Source organism: Aotus nancymaae, unplaced genomic scaffold (genome assembly GCF_030222135.1).
Source record: "Aotus nancymaae isolate 86718 unplaced genomic scaffold, 86718_ANA_hifiasm-v0.15.2.pri h1tg000059l, whole genome shotgun sequence".
Taxonomy (NCBI): Eukaryota; Metazoa; Chordata; class Mammalia; order Primates; family Aotidae; genus Aotus; species Aotus nancymaae.
Window position 1 is genome coordinate 38,353,551 of NW_026988473.1, and position 21,178 is coordinate 38,374,728.

The window sequence follows — 21,178 nt, forward strand, 5'->3', positions numbered from 1 at the left end:
TTCTGGTATGTATCTGTAAATGTGCCCGTGGGGCAGGATGCGTTTGTCTGTGCAGTGAGGGGAGAGAGTGACCTTCAGAGAGAATTAGAATTTGGGAGGTAGCTTTATAAAATCATGAAAAAAAAATGGATACAAGAAATGGTTAAGAACTACTATATACAAAGAAATAACAAGGAGGTCTATCATTTTATGATACTGCATCCTGAACAGGCCCACAGGAAGGGCAGAATTAATTGGCTATTTTATGCCCTTCAATATATATTTGAAATTATTAAAGGGAATACTTTGGAAAATGCACCATCAGGATTCTTAAGAATTTGAATGTATAACCTTTCCAAAAAAGCCATACATGTATAAAATACACACAAACCATTTATAATTAATGCAATAGTGATGCTTCCCTCTGTGTACAGTAGATTCCCAACTTCTCAGGTTACACAATGGTCCACACACCACAGGACACAGGCCTGAGATAACGCCCAATCATTTCTCAGCAGTCTCTAGTGACAGGTACAATAGAATATATGGAGAGACAGCAACTAACAGAAATGATCTGAAATTCATATGCAGATTGGAATTCACTTACCTTGTTCTTGGAAAAATCACAATTAGCATCTTATTATGCCCAAATAATGCTGGGAAAAATCAGTTTTCAAAATAGGAGATAAAACATGCTATTGACATATTTTAAAAATACTCAAAGAGCACCTTGGAAATATACCCAATGCTCTACAAGTAAAGTAATAGAATGTGCCACAAAAGCAATAATTTCTCTGTGTTCTTTAAAAGAGAATGAAAGATAATTTTGAATTTTGAAAATATACAGTTTTCATGCTACTATATTTAATATAAATTATAAGATGAATGCAATCTATTGTACTAAAGTAATACTGAAACAGATGGGAAGAGTTGTGGGAAGACTGAGATCTGTGAGTAAATACAGGCCCAAAATATAGTTATAATTATAATCCACTTATATGTGATTCTATCTACTTATGGGCCTTGAATTAATTCCACTAGCTCATCTAAATACAACAGATAATAAATGAAGTTAAAGAGTATCTTGATCACTCAATTCTGAAACAACAGCCTCTAAACTGTGCAGCTACATTTCTGCTAATAAACAAATTTATTATAGCTTCATTTATATTGACTTCTGATAAGTTTTTTCAATTATTTGAGTTATTTCATTTATACAAATGTTAGTTATTTTGCTTATAGAAGGATAGAAGGAAACCTTATATTCAAAAGTAACAAGGCCAGTCACTTTACAATCTCTCCCTTTAGGAAAAAATCTTTGCTCTGATTTCCAATCAAAAGATGTGGTTATATTTTCACTTTGCAGAATGTAAAATAAAATAGATTACTTCTACATTTTGCTGAATCATTATCTCATTTCTTAATAAGCTTAAACTTAGGCAAAAGGAGAATCCTTGATGTTCTCGATCCTACATTCTCCTCTACTGTAGCTGTGGCTTCATGACTCAGGTTGCGTCCTTCCCTGACCCCAACCATTAAAGAATTGACTGAAATGGTACAAAATGGAATGAAATTAATAAATGGATGATTGACACAAACTTCTACTCGTAATAAAACATGGCAAAATTCAGAGGAGCTATAAATAATCTTGGAAACTGAATAGCCATCCTAAATATTCTGAACCTAAGTAGTAATAATTTGGAGATTCAGAAAGAAAATACTTCTATACACAATTCTTGGAATAGAATTTTTAAAGTATTATTTTACAGTGAATATGAAGCTTTAGAATCAGATTATCTGTGTTCAGAATCCCAGCTCCAAAACATAGGAGGTTTAACATTAAAACAATTTACATAGTTTCAGTTTGCTTCATAATCTTTTTCTTCAATTATATAAAACCTATTAAATACATATGTAAAACTGATTACATTTGTAAACTTGAGCAAGTTAACCTCTCTAAACCATAACTTCCATACGGTGAAATTAAATAATACATGGGAAGTTCTCAATAAATGTTGGCTTTTTAAAATTAATTTTTGCTTACTTTCTAGTGATCATATGATAAATTTAATATATTAATCATATCATCCATGTTTAATTCACATGCATTCTCTGGATTGCCAAAAAGATTGTAACAATGTCCAATGATGGACTCACACTAATTGTAAATCAGAAGTAAAACTAGAATAGCTTTTTAAATGTTTAAGCAATCAGAAAAGCACAGAAGACCCTTTCAAAGTATAAAATAATTTTGAAATAATAGACCTAAAATTTCTACATATTCTTCTGTCTTATAAAAGCCTACACATTCATCATATCTATAAATTTGTTAATGGACAAAAATCATTGATGCTAGTAAATTCTGCCTTAATCCAATAGTTGGATGAATATTCTATTAGACTGTTTTTTGAAAATTGACATAAATGGGGTGAAAAAATTGACTGCAACGTGTAGAGCTTGTTTTGTGTCAGTAGAGAAATATAATTTAGCATTGAAGAAAGTGAAATAAGTTATATTTACTTTTTTTACTTTTTATTTTACAATAATTATAGCATCACAGGAATTTGTCAAAATAATACACAGAGATCCATGTAACCCCTACCCAGTCTCCTCTAATGGTTATTTACATCTTACATAACCATAGTAAAATATCACAATCAAGAAGCTTACATGAGTTAAATGGTTCTGTATGGCTGAAAGTCATTTTGTCACATGTGTGCATTTGGGTAAGAGCCAGGCCTGTCAAGGTGTAGAGCTATTCCATCCACAAAGATCTCCCTCATGCTAACCCTTTAAATTTATGTCCACTTTCCTTCCCTACAAGATCTATGCCCCCTTGAAATCACTAATTTGCTCCATCTTTATAACGTCATTTCAGTAGTGTCATAAAAATGGAATCGTAACATATGTGTTCCTCTAAGATTTTTCTTTCACTTAGCATAATGTCCTGGAGATCTATCCAAGTTGTGTTTATTAATAGTTCATTCCTTTTTACTGAGGGGTAGTATTCCATGATAAGGCTGTGCCACACTTGGTTAACCATTCACCTGCTGTAGGACATTTAGGTTGTTTCCACTTTTGACTACTACAAATAAAGCTGCTATGAATATCTGTTTAGTTTTTTGTGTGAATATATGTTTACATTTCTGCCAGATAAATGCCCAAGAGTATAATTACCCAACTGACATGAAAATTTAGTTTTTTAAGAAACTGCTCAACAGTTTTCCAGAGTGATTGTACCATGTTGTATTTCCACCAGCAATGTATGAGAGATCGAGTTTCTCTGCATCCTCACTAGTAATTTGTATTGTCACTATTTCATATTTTAGCTCTTCTAATGGGCATATATTTATATCTCACTTTGATCTTATTTTGTATTTTCTAGTGGCTAGTGATACTGCAGATATTTTTATGTGCTTATTTGCCATCACATTTCCTCTTTAGTGAAAGATCTCAACATGTATTTTGCTCACTTTCTAATTGGGCAGTTTGTTTTTGTAAAATATTGAAATTTTATGGGTTGTTTATAAATCACAGATGCAAGTCCGTTGTCTGATACAGGATATACAAATATTTATCCCAGTCTGTAGCCTGTCCATCGTCTTAACAGAATCTTTCACAGAACAAGAATTCTTATTTTGATAAACTCCAATTTATCTATGCATTTCTTTAATAGATGATGTTTTTGTTTGCAGATATGGCATGTCTACAAACTCTTCACCAAGACCTGATTTCCAAGCAGTTTGATTCATTTTTTTCTTCAAAACATTGTATACTTTTATGTTTAACATTTAGTCTATGATCAATATCGAATTAATTTTTGTATAAGGTATAACATTAGATTAAGTTCATAGGTTTGCCTATGAATATACAAATGTTCCATCCTGTTTGTTCCATTGAACTGCTTTTGCACATTTGTCCAAAATCATCTGGCTATACTTGTGTGGGGCTATTTCTGGGATCCCTATTCTGTTTCATTAATCTACATGCCTATCCCTCTCCAAATATCACACAGTCTTCATTACACTACAGCTAAAAAACAAGTCTTAAAATAAAAGTCTTCTTTTTGTCACAATCATTTTACCTATTCTACTTCCTTTGTATTTCCATACAATTTCTGAATAATCTTGTCTATGTCTATGAAATGTTATACAGAGATTTTAACTTGTATAGCAGTTTAGGTTTCCATGTGCTCATTACTAGTGTATAGAAATATAAACTTATTTCTATATAATTTTCTTATTTTTTACAACGCTCTTACACTTAGTTCTAGGAAATTTTGTTTTTGTCTTTAATTTTGTAGATTTCTTGGGATTTTCTATGTATATCACGTCATCTGGAAATGGGGAGAGTTTTATTTGTTCCTTTCTGATATGTACCTTTTGTTTTACTTTTTTGTCTTTTAATTCCCTATTTAATAAGAAGGGTGAAGACATTTTGGCTTGTTCCTGATCTTAGGAAGAAAGTGTTTAGTCTTTTACCATTAAATATAATGTTACTGTAATTGTTGTATGGAGATCTTTATCAGGTCAAAGAAGTTCCTCTCTATTATTGGTTTTCTGAGAATTTGTGTTTGTTTTTAGCAAATAAGAGTTAAATTTTCACAATTTTTTTTCTGATAAAAAATCACATGATTTTTATTCTTTAGCCTTTGGTGACGTATATCAATTGTTTTTCAAAAAATGAATGGAGGCCAGGTGCAGTGGCTCACTCCTGTAATCCCAGCACTTTGGGAGGCCAAGGCGGACAGAACACTTGAGGTCAGGAGTTCCAGATCAGACTGACCAACGTGGTGAAACCCCATTTCTACTAAAATTACAAAAGTTAGCTGGGGGTATGGTGGCATACATCTGTAGTCCCAGCTACTTGGGGGCTGAGGCAGGGGAATCGCTTGAACCTGGGAGGCAGAAATTGCAGTTAGTGGAGATGGTGCCACTGTACTTTAGCTTGGGTGACAGAGCAAGACTCTGTCCCCTCCACACATAAAAAAACATGAATAGAGCCTTCCATCACTAGAGTAAACCCCACCTGGTCATGGTGCATAATTATTTTTATATTACTGAATTTGTTTTTATTTTTTAACTGTCTCTTTCGGTACCAAAATAATGTAGGCCTCTGACACGAATTGAGAAAGTGTCTGTTTCTCTTCTATTTTCTGGAAGAGATTGTATAAAATTGATGCTAATTCTCCTTTAAATATTTGGTAGAATTCTCCAGCGAAACCATTTAAGCCTGGAGATGTCTTTTAGGGGAATTTTAAATTATGCATTAGTTTAATTAGTAGTTACAGCACTATTCAAATTATTGTTTTAATATTGAGTGGATTATAGTTTGTGCTTCTTGATGTATTGGTCCATTTCATCTCAGTTGTCAAATTTATGTGTGTAGAGTTGTTAGTAGTATTCCTTTATTATCTTTTTGATATCTACAGAATCCATATTGATATATCCTATTTTATTTCTGATATTCGTCTTATATGTCCCAGCCCAACCCCATTTCTGCCAGTCTGGCTAGAAGTTTGTCAGTTTTACATATCTTTCCAAAGAAACAGCTTTTGCTTTCAATGATTTTCTCTAATACTTTCTGGTTTTCAATTGCTTTTATTATTTCCTTCTTCTACCTGCTTTGGGTTTGTTTTCCTTTCCCCTTTCCTTTCCTTTCCCCTCTCCTTTCCTCCTTCCTCCCTCCCTCCCTCCCTTCCCTCCCTCCCTTCCCTTCCCTTCCTTCCTTCCTTCCCCCCTCCCCTCCCCTCCCCTCCCCTCCCCTCCCCTCCCCTCCCCTCCCTTCCCTTCCCTTCCCTTCCTTTCTGTTTTGTTTTGGACAGAGTTTCACTTGTGTTGCCCCAGCTGGAGTGCAATGGTGCGATCTCGGCTCGCTGCTTGTTTGAGACACAGTTTCACTTGTGTTGCCCAGGTTGGAGTGCAATGGTGCGATCTTGGCTCACTGCAACCTCTGCCTCCTGGGTTCAAGTGATTCTCCTGCCTCAGACTCCCAAGTAACTGGATTACAGGTACCATCACCATGCCTGGCTAATATGCTTGCTTGCCCTTTACCATCTGCCATGAGGCCTTCCAATCATGCTTCCTGTTAGACCTCTGGAACTGTGAGTCCATTAAATTCCTTTTTTTCATAAATTTACCAGTCTCAGACAGTTCTTTATAACAGTGTAAAAACAAACTAATGCTGTATATATTTTATCATCATTTGAAATAAATGTGTATTCTGCTGTTGTTAGGTGGAGTAGTCTACAAATATCAGTAATACCCTGTTGGTTGATGACGTTGAGTTTGCCCATGTCCTTGCTGGTTTTCTATTCAGTTGTTCCATTTATAGTGATACTAAGGTATCCAATTATAATTATAGATTTTGTATATTACTTCTTTCTTTTTTATTAGTTTTTGATTAACATATTATGATGCTGTTATTTTTTGCATGTACCTTTAATACTGCTATGTGTCTTGCTGGATAGATCCTTTATCATTACGTAATGTCCCACTATGCCCTGGTAATTTTATTTTCTCTAAAGTATACTTTACATATATTAATGTAGCACTCCTTTATTATAGTTAATGTTTGTATAGATTTGTTATAACATAGGTTTTTGATGCATTTATCATGTTTTTGCTCCACTTTGCAAATATGTCTTCTAATTGGTGTGTTTAGACCATTTACATTTTATGAAATTCTTGATGTATTAGGAATTAACTCTGCCATTTTATCTTTTTTGTTTTCTGTTTATTCCCTATGTCGATATTTCTGTTTTATTTTCCAGGAGTTTCAGCCATAGGTAGCAAAAAGAATAGGGAAAACTTCCTCTGCTCCAGCTTTCTGGAAGCAAGAGCTGCATTCACTTTTGAACTAATTAATTCAATAATAATATATCTACTTAATAATTCTAAACATTAACAGCCAATTTTTGTCTTTGCTTCAGAGAGATGTCAGTTTTACTCCAAAGTCCTTTATATTGAAAAAGACATGCTGTGGAGTCTAATAGGCATTTGGTATGACAGTGCTATTCTCCTCGGAATGAATCCAGTCCTGTCACTTGCTTTCTTATAAAGCAAAATTAAAAGCAAACAAGCAAACAAACAAACCTAGAAGCTATATTTTTGGAATTTTTATAATTTAAATTCAATTAAATAAATTTCTCAATTTGGCAAGCTAAAACATAAAGGCTTAAAATTTGAGGAAAGTTGTTTCAAGCGAAAACCTGAACTTGAAGTCAATAATGCACTAACCATTGTTCTTGAAACGTACAAATAGGTAAGAATCAGCGTGCATATGACCTGATGAAAATCTTTTTGTGTTCTAGAAGCTTATTCCTGGTATACATAAATATGAAAGATGTACAGAATCAAAAAACATGAACTGTAATTGAAGTTAACATGATCATACATCTAAAGATGTGAGGAGCACATTATTATTATGCCAATATAAGCAAACTGAAAATGACAGCATATTTGACATCATTTAAACTGGATCAATCTTATGAAATGAATCTTTCCTCAGTCCACTCCAAAGACATGAAAACTTTAATGTTTCATATACTTTATTTCCAAATGATCGTCTTTACTCACCCACTCACTCAATAAATATGTATTCTGTGCCACGTGATATCACTTAAGTTGTGGCAACATTTCTTTATGACAGTGGTTTTCATCTTTAGTGGCAATAGCAGAGTCACCTGGAGTACTTTTTTTATAGTCATGCCCCTCAGGTTATTCCCAAAGATACTGATTTAGCAGTCTCAGCTTGAGCCCAAGAGTCTACAGTTTTCAGAAATTCTTTGTGTAAATTCTTATTTCTTTTTATATATTGATCTGCAAACACTGTAAAATCACTATCCTATGTGATCTTCATAGTTCCCTCTGGTTCTCATGTTGTTTCTCTCACCATTTAGGTCACTGAACTTTTATTTCTTTTTTAACTTTTATTTTAAGTTCAGGGATACAAGTGCAGATTTGTTGCATACATAAACTTGTGTCATGAGGGCTTGTTGTACAGATTACTTCATCCTCCGGGTATTAAGCCCAATACCCACTAGTTGTTTTTCCTGATCCTCTCTCTCCTCCCACCCTCCATCCTCCATCCTCCAAAAGGCCCCAGTGTGTGATGTTTCCCTCTATGTATCTGTGTGATCTATTAATTTAGCTCCCAATTATAAGTGAGAACCTGCAGTTTTCAGTTCCTGTATTAATTTGCTAAAGACAATGGGCCTCCAACTCCATCCACGTTTCTGCCAAGGACATGATCTTGTGTTTTATGGCTGCATAATATTCCATAATATATATGTATCATATTTCCTTTATCCAATCTGTCATTGATGGGCATTTAGGTTGATTCCATGTCTTTGCTTTTGTGAACAGTGCTGCAGTGAACATACACATGCATGTGTCTTTATAAAAGAATGATGTATTCCTTTGGGCATATACCCAGTAATGGGATTTCTGGGTCAAATGGTATTTTTATCTTTAGGTCTTTGAGGAATTGCCACACTGTTTTCCACAATGCCTGAACTAATTTACATTCCCAACAACAGTGTATAAACATTCCTTTTTCTCCACAGCCTCACCAGCATCTGTTATTTTTCGATTTTTTTAACAATAGCCATTCTGACTAGTGGGTCACTGAACTTTTAAAGAAACTCTGTAACTTCTGAGAATCTTAATGAGCTTATTCAGCCAACTAGCACATAGCCAACCTATTTTAGAAGGATGTGTTTTCCAAGCAGGAATTTCAGTTATTCCTGGAAATTTTTTAAAACCCTGTTTACATCTGGCTAGACATCCTGAAACCATTCAAGGATATCTACCTCTGTGAGAGCTACGCATAGGATTCTGTATCAACTAGAGCCTATCAGAAAAATTATTTCATTGAAATGCCTTTAACATGCTTATATTCATTATAGAGCCATATAAATTGTTTGTATCTTTTGGCCAATTAATATAAGAAGGCCTTTGGTTAAAATAATTCTGAATTTTTACAAGTTGTATTTAATTTATTTATTGTTCTATCTACTGTGTTTATGCAATTCAGCTTGAACCCCAGTAGAGTCATAAATAGGCACTAATCATATACCAATAACTGTTAAATAATAAGCTACCATAGACTACGCTTGCATTACATTGTAGCAAAATGTTAAGCCAAATACTAGTATCTCATATATCAATGCTCAGCATATCTGAGTTTATTTCAAACAGAGCCTCAAAAGAAATTCAAACATCTGTTTGTTCCTTTATAACATCTAGAAAAGATCCAATATTAAATCTGCATGGAACATGGAACTTGCTTTAGCTACTAAAAAATGAATAAGTTAGAGGACAAAATAGAAAGTATTATAAGTAATTAAGTACAAAGACTTAGTTAACCTTATCTTGATATTTTTTTATTCTGATTTATAAGGAAGCTAATACATATATATTTAACTTACCTCACTCATTTGGAAAGAGTAGTCTATGTCTTTGTTGGCTATTTCCCCTAAATTAAATAAGAAAGAGAAAAACATGTTAAATTAGCCAGATGATCAGAATATGTTCAAAAGTCTGCATAAAGATAAAATAGGAATTCAATGAATTAAAACACTCAAAGAAAAAATACTAGAAGAAAAGACACAAGACTATTCTGGAGCTAAGTTGTTTAAAATAGACTCCAAAAGAAGTCTTACCTAAAACTGTCTATAATGGGAAAAGCATAAAATACTGATGTGTAGAATACAATCTCAATTACTGAGAAATAAACTTTACTATGATCAATGCAGTTACCAATCCATAACAACAAAACCACTAAGAGGAAAATATCCAATAGAGTATCCATTGATATCTCTTAGTTCTCATCATATGAGATTTAATATTCTCTCAGCTTGTTTTCCTGAAATCAAACCAGACAGGTTGCAAGTAGAACACTATCAGAGTACTACCAGTTTCTAAATAGGCCAAAGTTTTCCCTACACACGGATAGCTTTGTAATGGTTATGCATTTAGTCATTTGCACTAAAATACAAGCTCAAATAAGTTTATGACACTAAAAATTGTTAAATATAGAACTGAAATTTTCTAGTGATTCCAATTTGAAAAAGCCCTAAGAAATACTTAAGTCACAAACTTCCTATGTAAAATTTTTCTGGAGAAAATGTCACAGTGGGAATGGTATAAAATGTTCGCACTTTAAGTTCAAGTTTGTGACTATAATTTTAGAAATAGAATAAAAAACCAGTGAATGAAACTGGACAGAGAGCCAGAACAAGATACCTCATTATATTGAAACTTGATATTGAACCATTGTAGGGGTTGACTAATGTCTCTCTCACACCCAAATTCATGTCCATCTGAAACCTCAGGCTGAAACCTAATTTGGAAATACAGTCTTTACAGATGCAATTAGTTAAGGATCTAGAAATGAAGTTATCCTGGATTTAAGGTGGGCCCTAAATCCAATGATGGATGCCCTTCTAGGAAGGAAGAGGAAACAGACAGAGGAAGGCATTATGAAGATTGAGGCAGAAATCAGAATGATGTGTCTACAAAGCCAAAGAACACTGAGTATTTCAGGTGCTATGGTCTGAATGTGCTCATGGTGCAGAACCCTTATGAATGGGATTAGAGCCCTTATTAAAGAGATCCCAGAGAGCTGCCTTCCCTCTTCCATCATGAAGACACAGTAAGAAGATGCCATTATGAGCCAGGAAACAAGCCTTCACCAGACACTGAGTTCAGCACCTTGATCTTAGACTTCATATCATCCAGAACTGTGAGAAACAAATGCTTGTTTTTATAAGTAAAAAATAATGAAGCAATAGCATAAAACCCAAAAATATGAAAACATAAATCTACCATTTGTATAGTTTTTTCACAACCCAAGTATGATAGCCCAATTCCTTTTCACAGATTACAAAAATCACTCATTCTCTTAAAAATTTAAACCCATTATATACATAAATTTACATTTGACAGAAATTCAACCATTATAGGTCAACTACTGGATAAGGTCCAAAGTTTTCCACAGAGGAACATTTTGGTTTTTGATCTGTACATGAAGATACAGAAGTTTATCTTAAAACAAGACCATATGTGAAAATGAATACTGGTTTGTAAGAAACTTTTATTATATTTATAGTTTTATTTTCTTTCAAAAAGCAGATTTATGGTTCATAGCTTTGCTAGTATAAGATGGGGTTATTCTCGATATAAGTTCTTTGCCTTTGGCAAATAGCAAAACTCTTTAAAATTAACTAAAACTAAACTACCTCTCCAACCTCACCCTTTTGAGCTCTTAAGTCTGGCCCACTAGTCTCCTTTCAGACCCTTATATCTTCTTCAGTTCCATTTTCCTTCTTTGTGGGGCCTTAACACACAATTATTCCTCTGCAAGGAATGCCCTCTGCTATAGATTGAATGTGTTCCCCAAAGTTTTGTATTGGAAACTTAACCTGCGATGCAACAATGTTGAGAGGGGATTAGGTCATGAGTGCTCTGCCCTCATAGATGAATTAGTGCTATTATCACAGGAATGGATCTGTAACTGCAAGAGTGGATTTGTTATGAAACAAAGTTAGGCCCTGTCACATGTGCATATTCTCTCAACAAGTGATGCCTTCCACCATGTTATGACACAGCAAGAAGGGGCTCACCAGATGTGGTCCCGTCTTGGACTTCCCAGCTTCCAGAACATAGACAAAATAAACTTCTATTGTTTAGAAACTACTCAGTCTGTAGTACTCTCTTCTAAGAGCACAAACGGGAATAACAGACTCTCACCCCGCACCTTGCCCTGGGTAATTCTTCACATCCTTCAGATATCAGCTTGAAAGTCATTTTCTCCCCTGGGAAGCCTTCTCTCACTCATCTGGCTAGTTCGAAGCATCTGATGTATCGCTACTTGATGGCACTTGTCAGGGTTTCAATTTTACATGAATATGTGTGCTTTTTGATTAATATCTTTTTATCCCTAAGAGTGATAAAACCTTTTTACCCTGAAAAGTGAACACAATGTCTGATTTTGTTCTTTTAGTGTACTGATTGGCAAATGAAAGATTGCTTGATAAACATTTATTGAAAAATGAATGAGCAAGCCAGCGAGGGAGCCAAATTCATCTACTACTGTGGCTGCAAATGATAAGCCAAGATATATTGATAACTTGCCATGTATTGGCCCTGTGCCAAGAGCTATAACAAATATTTACATAGCATTTCCTTTGTATTACATATTATAAGTAATCTAGCAATGATTTAAAGTATACGCGAGGCTGTGCATAGGTTACCTGCAAATATTATGCCATTTTATATAAGTGACTTGAGCATCCTAGGATTTTGGTACCAGTGGGAGATCCTGAAACCAATTCCTTGTGGATACTGAGAGACAACTGAACTCACACACGTACATAACACACCCACATAACTTCTCCTTCTAGGTGATAATTCAAATCCTGTGTCAGTAATTTTTTTTTTTTTTTTTTTTTGAGACGGAGTTTCGCTTTTGTTACCCAGGCTGGAGTGCAATGGCATGATCTCGGCTCACCGCAACCTCTACCTCCTGGGTTCAGGCAATTCTCCTGCCTCAACCTCCTGAGTAGCTGGGATTACAGGCACGCGCCACCGTGCCCGGCTAATTTTTTGTATTTTTAGTAGAGACGGGGTTTCACCATGTTGACCAGGATGGTCTCGATCTCTTGACCTCGTGATCCACCCGCCTCGGCCTCCCAAAGTGCTGGGATTACAGGCGTGAGCCACCGCGCTCAGCCTGTCAGCAATTTTTAAAGTACTATCTGCCAACCCCTGTCAAGATATAATTTATTTTACTTTTTGTATGTGTCAAATTTACATATTTTTTAACTTTTATAATAATATTTGTCTTTGTCATTCTGTTGACATTTGCACCAACGATGCAAAAACAATGGGATTAAACTACTGTTGCCATCACATGAATCAAGGCCATGGCACCAGACTATACTGGTAGTCATTATATTCTCTACCATCATGCACTGTCAGTACAAAAAGGAAACAAAAATCTAGTTTAACCTAAAAATGTCCTTGATAAACACTAAAGCTTATTAATTTTATAAAATGTTGACCCTGAACACACAAATTTTTAATAATCTATAAAGAAACAGTAAGAATGCAGGAAGAGCTGATGCTGCATTTCAAAGTACCATAGTTGCCTCATGAAAAAGTACTTTACATTGCAAACTAAAGTAGCTAAATTTTTCATTAAACACCATTTTAGTTGAAAGATTGACTGGAAAATATATAGGGTCACACAGACTTGACTATCAGATATTACCTCAAAAATTAATGACATGTATCTATCACTTCATTGAAAACACTTGACAGTATTTATTACCAATGATAAGATTCGAGCTGCAAATGAAATAATTTTTGTAAACTTGTGTCTGTCACTGTGACCTTAACAGATCCCCAAGGCATTCCTGATGAGATCAGTGATGATGTTAGCATCGCTTCGGTATTTTATAATGATATATGTCAACATTTGGAAGATCTGTATAATTCAGTAGACAACTGTTTTCCAGATAAGCAATACATGATGTTACAAAACCATGTATGAGTAAAAGATACATTTAAGGTGCAAGACAGAACAATAGATTTTAATGAAGCAGTGACAGAAAATTCATTTCAATGGTTTCAAATTCTACATTACATCTAACTGTAAAGAACATATTATTCGTTTAATTTGGGGGAAAATCAGAGAAGAACATCCATAATCGTATGAAAAGTCTTTAAAATTATCCTCCCTTTTCAACTATATATCTGTAAGAGGCCAGATTTTCTTTATACACTTCAATCAGAATACAACACATCACAACAGAGTGAATGTAAATGCAGATATGAAAATATCTGCATTATATTTTAGCAGGCCAGAGATTAAAGAAACTTTTTTTTTTAAAGTAAAACAATGCACTTTTATCACTAAATTTATTTTGTTTTAGAAAATATACCAATTTTCATAAAAAATATGTTATGATAAGATGAAATAGAAGATTCCTAGATGTGGGAAATTTGAGAACATGCCATTTAATAAAATAGAAAAGTCTGTTAATGATGGGTGACTGATACAACAGAGGCTACAGAGTACTAACAATTATTTTTCCTCCTCCTCCTTCTTTGCTAACAGAACCCTAATTATATGCTGTGTTAATGTACTCAAGCAAATAAAACATTTCCTAGCCTCCATCGCAAGAGTATGACGTAAATTCAAAGCTCTCAACTGTCATAAATGGGTTGTCTATCTCATAATGTTTGTGCAAACCCTGAATAGATAATGCATGTACTTGGCATGCAGGAGGTAAATGAATGTTATTCTTGTTGATATTGTTATTATTCTATTCTAACATTAAGCTTCAAAACTACTGTAAATTCTTTGGTCTACGTTTCAGAGTATCGGAATAAATTTGAAATAATTCCTTTCATATTCAGATCTTTGTGTTGCAGGATCTGCTCTTAAAATATTTTACTCTAAGCAAAACATGAAAACTAACCAACTATAGCTATACCACTTAACTTTCTGAGTGCAGGATTTCTCATGTAAATGATAAGAATCTAAAGAGATATGATTAAAAAATATTAAACGTCAGACAGTTTTACCATCAATGAGTTTTACCCATGATTAATGCCTAAACATATAGCTCAAAACTCAGTTGATCCTGATCATCTCTCATCGGATATGTGAATGAAAAGAAGACCAAGTTAGCATGGCTTTATGATGAATAGATAAAGAATAGTATTCTAAGTAAGAGCTTTGTCTCAAGATATGATAGTTGACATTGATTTAGGGAGCCTTTTCTTTTTTAAGGACAAAAACCATCACTATTATGCCGAAGAATGATGCATCAAAGAAAATATAGTTACAATCACAGAACAATCAGACAAGCGCAAACCTTAAGCTAGGTTTAAAGAGTTTTACAATTCCATTTTTACAAAAAGAAAGTTGAAAAACTGCAAACACTAGCCCCTCTTTTTTTCTAATTATTTCTGTTCCATTTAACATAAAACAATGAGGTGAAAAAATATTTTCAAACTGCTATTAAAATTTGATGCAATGCATTTATTTGAGAATGTGGAAAAGGGACAATATGAATCCTCCAGATTCCCTTGTATCATTACTAGTTCTGCTTTCACACTTTAATCTTTAAAATTACAGCTTCCTTTCTCTAGAACTAACACCTGTTTTCTTCCCTTTCTAATTCTTGCTTATTTTTCACATTATATCAGCCTAGACCTCCTCCCTTCAGGCCTTGCCTGAGTCCTCAACTAACCCCTGGGTTGGCCTCCCACCTACTCCATATCACTTTGAATGCAGCAATCTCTGGACACCTAGCCCAATTATACAACCCTCCACAAGACTGTAAGCTCCAGAGAACCAACAGGGACACATTTTGTCAACTGCATCCTTTTCTGAAACATTGGGACATTCAAGAGAATAGATGTATCTCCTCACACACCATGTGCCCTCTTACCGCTGCACTTACTGCTTGCCAGCTCTCTCACATGCATACACACACACACAATTAGATGTTCACACAGACCATAGACTCAGACACTTTCACACTCCCTCACAGAGTATAAAGATGCTATAACTATGCATAATCACCAAACTTCTGTCAAAACAGAGGCCTGACTGAAGAGGGGGGATTTGAAGCCAACAACTCTGTCAGCTTATTGCTATTCCTTCAGCTTCCTCTAAAATGAATGGATACGACTATACTCTTCCTGCAGGCTAGAATCCAGGCATATGAAAGATTTGGTTCCAGTCACTATGGAGAATTGTCAAATATGTGACAAAAGTAAAGCCAGCTGAAAGACTGAGTCTTGAGTTTTCACTGAAAGCACATTACTAAGAATACACACTCCAGCAAATCCACAGCCCAAAAATAGCACTTGTATTTACCAACTGGTCTTCTCAGTTTACATTCTTACTAGCAGTATAAAATAAAATGTCTGTAATCAAATATTAACATTACTAAAGGTCAGGTGGTTTAGCTGAACACAATGCTTAACGTAGCTATAAAGATACAAACAACTTAACATTCAACTTTTAATGGCCTTTTCCAATGCTAAACTCTCAAACTGCCTTTGCGATATTAACTGTATCATAAGTCAGCTAAAGAATGAACATTTACCGAGGCTATGGTGAGCTATGATCACACCACTGCACTCCAGCCTGGGCAACAGAGTAAGACCTCATTAAAAAAAAAAAAAAAAAAGTCAAATTCCAGACACATTGACATTTTACTGGCAGTGTTTGTTTATGTAACTAATTAAATGTTCTGTTACCTTCTGCCATTAGAATTTCATTTTTAAAATTAGAAGATATTAGAAAATTAGCCGGCCGGCTGCGGTGGCTCAAGCCTGTAATCCCAGCACTTTGGGAGGCCGAGGCGGGTGGATCACGAGGTCAAGAGATCGAGACCATCCTGGTCAACATGGTGAAACCCCGTCTCTACCAAAAATACAAAAAATTAGCCGGGCATGGTGGCTCGTGCCTGTAATCCCAGCTGCTCAGAAGGCTGAGGCAGGAGAATTGCCTGAACCCAGGAGGCGGAGGTTGCAGTGAGCCGAGATCGCGCCACTGCACTCCAGCCTGGGTAACAAGAGTGAAACTCCATCCCAAAAAAAAAAAAGAAAGAAAAAGAAAATTAGCCAACTGGAGATCACTAATTTGCTTATGTGTTTAATTGTGAAAAAAATAGAGAAGATGTAATAAATCTTATAACTATCTATTATGCCTAAAAGGCCAAATGTTACATTGTCTTTCTTATGGTAAATCTTACAAATTAACTCTCATATTCAGTCTTTAAAGGTGATTTAGAAAGCACATAGAAAATCCAGGCTTACCTATATGGGTAAATGTAGTCTAAAAAGTCTGCTTATATTTTAAAATATAGAAACAGAAGTAGCTACTAAAAATTGATGCTCTAGAACCTCAATTTTTCAGCCTTCTTCAGCCAACATGCTTGTTTTCATAAGTGTCATTTAACTCCAAGAGAAAATATACCTGGAAGTAGAGTTCTAAAAATCTAAAGGAACGTCCATTGGAAAAAAAACAAAAACACTCTCATAACAATGCACTTTTCATACACCCTAGTGCTATGGTTTGAATATCCCTCCAAAACTCATGTTGGAATTTAACTGTCATTGTTGTCATTGTAGTGGTATTAGGAGGTAGAGCCTTGAAGACGTGATTATGTCATGAGGGCTCTATCCTCATGAAAAGATTCATGTCATTCTCATGGGAATGGGTTAGTTATATCAGAATCAGGTTCCTAATGAAAGAATAAGTTTGGACACATTTATCTCTTGGTCCCATGCCCTCCCTTGAGCTTCCAACATGTTAAGAAGCAGCACAAAGGTCCTTGTCAGATGCCAGTACCATGCTCTTGGACTTTCTAGCTTCCAGAACCAAAAGCCAAGTAAACTTATTTTCTTTATAAATTACCCAGGCTATGGTATTCTGTTGTAGCAATAAAAAAATGGGTTAAGATACCTAATAAGAACACAGGTCTCAATAATTGGCAGTAAAACTAAACCAGCAAAACAACTGACATGCTAAGAAACATCTAAAAATATACGAGTCATATGAGTGGCCTGAACTATGCTGCTCCTTAGGCTCTGCTCTCATCAATGCCACACTTCTCTGCTGCCTGGGTTTTGGATTTTTGAATATACCAAGATATAGGAATTTGAGCAGAATGCAGTAATTAGGCTCAACCATCAAATGTAGGGTATTCCTCATCAATATCTTTTTCTCTCATCTCCACCTTAATCAGAGGCACAACTTGGATCACATGAGAAGCATAAATAGATTACAAAAGCCCTTTTTAAAAAATGGGGGAGTGTGACCGGACATGGTGGCTTGCACCTGTAATCCCAACACTTTGGGAGGCCAAGTCAGGCGGATCACTTGAGCTAAGGAATTCAAGACCAACTTGGGTAACAGAATGAAACCCATCATTATTTAAAAAAAAAAAAAAAAGTAGCCTGTGGGGCAATGGTGGTGTAGCACCTATAGTCCTAGTTACTCCAGAGGCTGAGGTGGGAGTATTGCTTGAGCCTGGGAGTTGCAGGTTTCAGTAAGCAGAGATGATGTCCCTGCATTGCAGCCTGGGCAACAGAGCCAGACCCTGTTTCAAAAACAAATGGGGGCATGCTTCAACTGACACCATCAAGAACATGGAATAACAACACTCAGAAGAGGGAGGAAATATTTGCAAATCATATATCTAACAAGGGACTTGTATTCAGAATATATAAAGAATTCTTACAACCCAATATTAAAAAAGACAACTCAATTTTTAAACAGTCAAATGATCTGAACAGACATTTCTCCAAAAACATGAATGCCCAATAAGTATATGAAAATATTTGCCACATTAATCACTAGGGAAATACAATCACAATCATACTGAGATACGACTTTACAACCACTAGGATGGTTGAAGTTGCTTTTTTTTAATAATGAAAAAGACAGACAATAACAAGTATTAGTGAGCATGCACAGAAATTGGAATCCTTACACATTATTGATGGGAAGGTAAAATGCAGATGCCTGGAAAACAGTTCAGCAATTTCTTAAAATGTTCAATATAAAGCTACCACAAAATCCAGCAATTCCACTCCTAGATATATACCCAAGGAAAATAAAAGCATATATCCATACGAAAACTTACATATTAATGTTCATAGCAGCATTATTAACAGAAGCAAAAAAAGTGGAAATAACACAAATCCTACCAACTGATGAATGGATAAGGTAGGGTATAGCTCCACAATGGAATAGTATTTGGCAATCAATAAGAATGATGCACTGATAAAAGCTACAGTATGGATTAACTTCAAAAACAATCTAAGAGAAAGAAGCCAGTAACAACAGACCACACATTGTATGATTCTATTTATATGAATGGTCTTGAATAGGCAAATCCATAGAGATGATAAAGAGATTACTGGTGGGAAGTCGGGGAGGATGGGAAGTGACTGCCTAAAAGGTTTCTATTTGGGGTGATGAAAGTGTTCTAAAATTAGATTCCGATGATAGTTACAAAACTCTGTAAGTACACTAAGGAACATCGAAATTTACACATCAAATAGGTGAATTTTATAGTATATAGATTATATCTCAATAAAGCTGTTTTAAAAAGGGAACGAGGAGGATGCAATAACACACGGTATTTCTCCATGCCTTTGAAAACTGAAGAGTAATGATCAGATCTTTTGTCACTTTGGAAAGCTGTTTCCAGCTGTTTCCATGTTTAAATCCAACACTAAACAAGGCATGAAAATAAAGTATCATTGAAGAAACTGGGTCCTGGAGATAGCAGCAAAATAGTATGTGCATTTTAAGAAAAATACGTGTATTAAAATAGGCCCACGGAATACATGCGGTGTAAAGGCTTTGGCAAACAATGGATAAATATTTGTCAAGGGAATTAAAGGGCTTAACGAAAGCTGTGTAAAAGCAGCAGCAGCAGCTTTCCCAAGTGCCTATGACTCTCAAGACCTCAAACTGATAGACCTTAGGATCTGCTACTCCTGTAATTAACAAGCATCTCAAAGCATAATTAGTAATGAGCAGAGAGTGAGGCAATAAGACAAGGACCAGCTCCTTACACGTGGGACAGCTGTCTGGCACTCTACACTGCTGCTGTGTTTAGGAGAGCCTTCGTTTCCAGTGGCTGGGTTCGGAGACCCAAGCACCGCAGCGCTAGCCTCGCGCCCCTGAATTACTCTGCAGCTCCCCGACCTGCAGGGGAGCCAGGAGGGTGCCCTCGAACCATGGGGGTCAAAGGTCGCAGGTCCCTGGCGCGCAAGAGCAGCAGAGAAATCTGTGGAGCGCCGAAACCCACCCCACTCACCCCAGGCGAGGGACTCTCTGCCCCACAGTCCCGGTCTCGCGCTGGGCACGCCACGCAGCGAACATCCCTAGGACTTGGGCTGCAGGGCCGCCAACGTCCCACTGGGGCCCCTGCGCCGCGAGTGGCGGGGTGCAGGCAGGCAGCCCCCGGCTCTCCCTTGACGCCTTTTGGCGTGGTCCTACCTTCCTCCGCCAACACTTCGAGGAGATCCGGGTCGCCCATCTTCGCCAGCTCGTTAATGGCAGTGCTGCCCGAGAGGCAGCAGGGGAGGAGCCGCTGAGACGCGCGTGGAGATGTGGGGCAGATACTGAATCTGACTGTGGGCCTCCAGAGTTGAGGCTGCTGGACTTCTAAGTGGCTGGTATTCCTTCTGCAGGCCTCCTTCTCCTCCTCTTCCGCCTCGGTCTCCACTGTCGCCAGGCGCCTCAGACAGCGGGGCTTCTTCTCCAGGGGGTACTTCCCCACCACTCGGTCCTCCCCGACCTGCTCCGCGCGCTTGGCCCTGCGCTTCACCACCCTCTCCCGGTAGCGCTCCTGGGCGCCCTCCCAGTACTTCCCCAGGTACCTGTCCCTATGCCTGCCCGGCAGCCAGTCTCGCAGCCGCCGGTCCTCCCGGCGCTCGCCAGGGTCCTTTCCACTCCTGCCCTCCCGCAGCTTTCCTTCCCACTTCCCGGTTTCCCCGCCTCTTTCCCCGCCTCCAGACCGCAGGAGCAGCCGGCGCCCCACCCTCGGAGGCCGCCATCTCCCCGCCCCCCGGCCCGGCTGGCTCGACACCGGCCCCCTCCTCTCCGCTCCAGCTGTCCGCAGGTCGCAGCTCGGCCGCCTCCCCACCCTCCTCCGGGCCTGCTGCCTCCCGCATCTCCTCGGGACCGGCCGCCTCCCGTCCCTGTTCTGGACCCGCGGCCTCCGGTCTCTCCTCGGGACCCGCCGACCCCCGGCCCTGTTGGCCGGCCTGCTCCATTCTCAACAGGCTTCGCTCGGCGCTTTCCACCAGGTCCACCTACGGCCAGGGCTGCCGCCTCACTCCAGTCGGAATCCTTCACCGATCCCCACAGCGGGTCCTGATGCTCTCTCCGCCAGTTAGCCGGGTCTTCATCGATCCGCTTGGCCCTAAGCCCACCCTGCGTGCCACTCGGAAAGAACCCCCTCCCAGTTGGGGAGCTACTTTTTGTCGCGTGGGGGAAAAGTCTCTCTCCCTTAAAGGAACCCCTCCCTATGTAAGGCCGGCGCATAGCTGGAGTCTCAAGGTTCCAGCAGCCCCTTCCCCACAGAGTCTGGAGCGGGGGAATTAACTTTTCTCCTGGCTCTGCCTGCATCCTGGGAGCCCAGAAGGATCTC

At 37.4% G+C, this 21,178-nt stretch overlaps 1 protein-coding gene across 4 annotated transcripts in view; it reads right to left on the bottom strand.

The window, feature by feature from the left end:
* Positions 1–20,476, bottom strand: part of ANO5 (anoctamin 5) — a 94,173-nt gene extending 73,697 nt beyond the window's left edge. For 2 of the 4 annotated variants that reach the window (XM_064365104.1, XM_012456480.2), the window contains exons 1-2: positions 20,023–20,476; positions 9,410–9,456 (exon numbers count right to left, since the gene is read on the bottom strand). In XM_064365104.1, the coding sequence (XP_064221174.1) occupies positions 9,410–9,456; positions 20,023–20,062 (87 nt within the window). In that variant the 5' untranslated portion in view covers positions 20,063–20,476. Of the gene's footprint in view, positions 1–9,409; positions 9,457–18,655; positions 18,718–19,595; positions 19,615–20,022 lie in introns of those variants that run through there. The other 2 variants (XM_012456481.2, XM_064365105.1) reach the window with 2 other exon arrangements.
* Between the last annotated feature and the right edge of the window lie 702 nt (positions 20,477–21,178).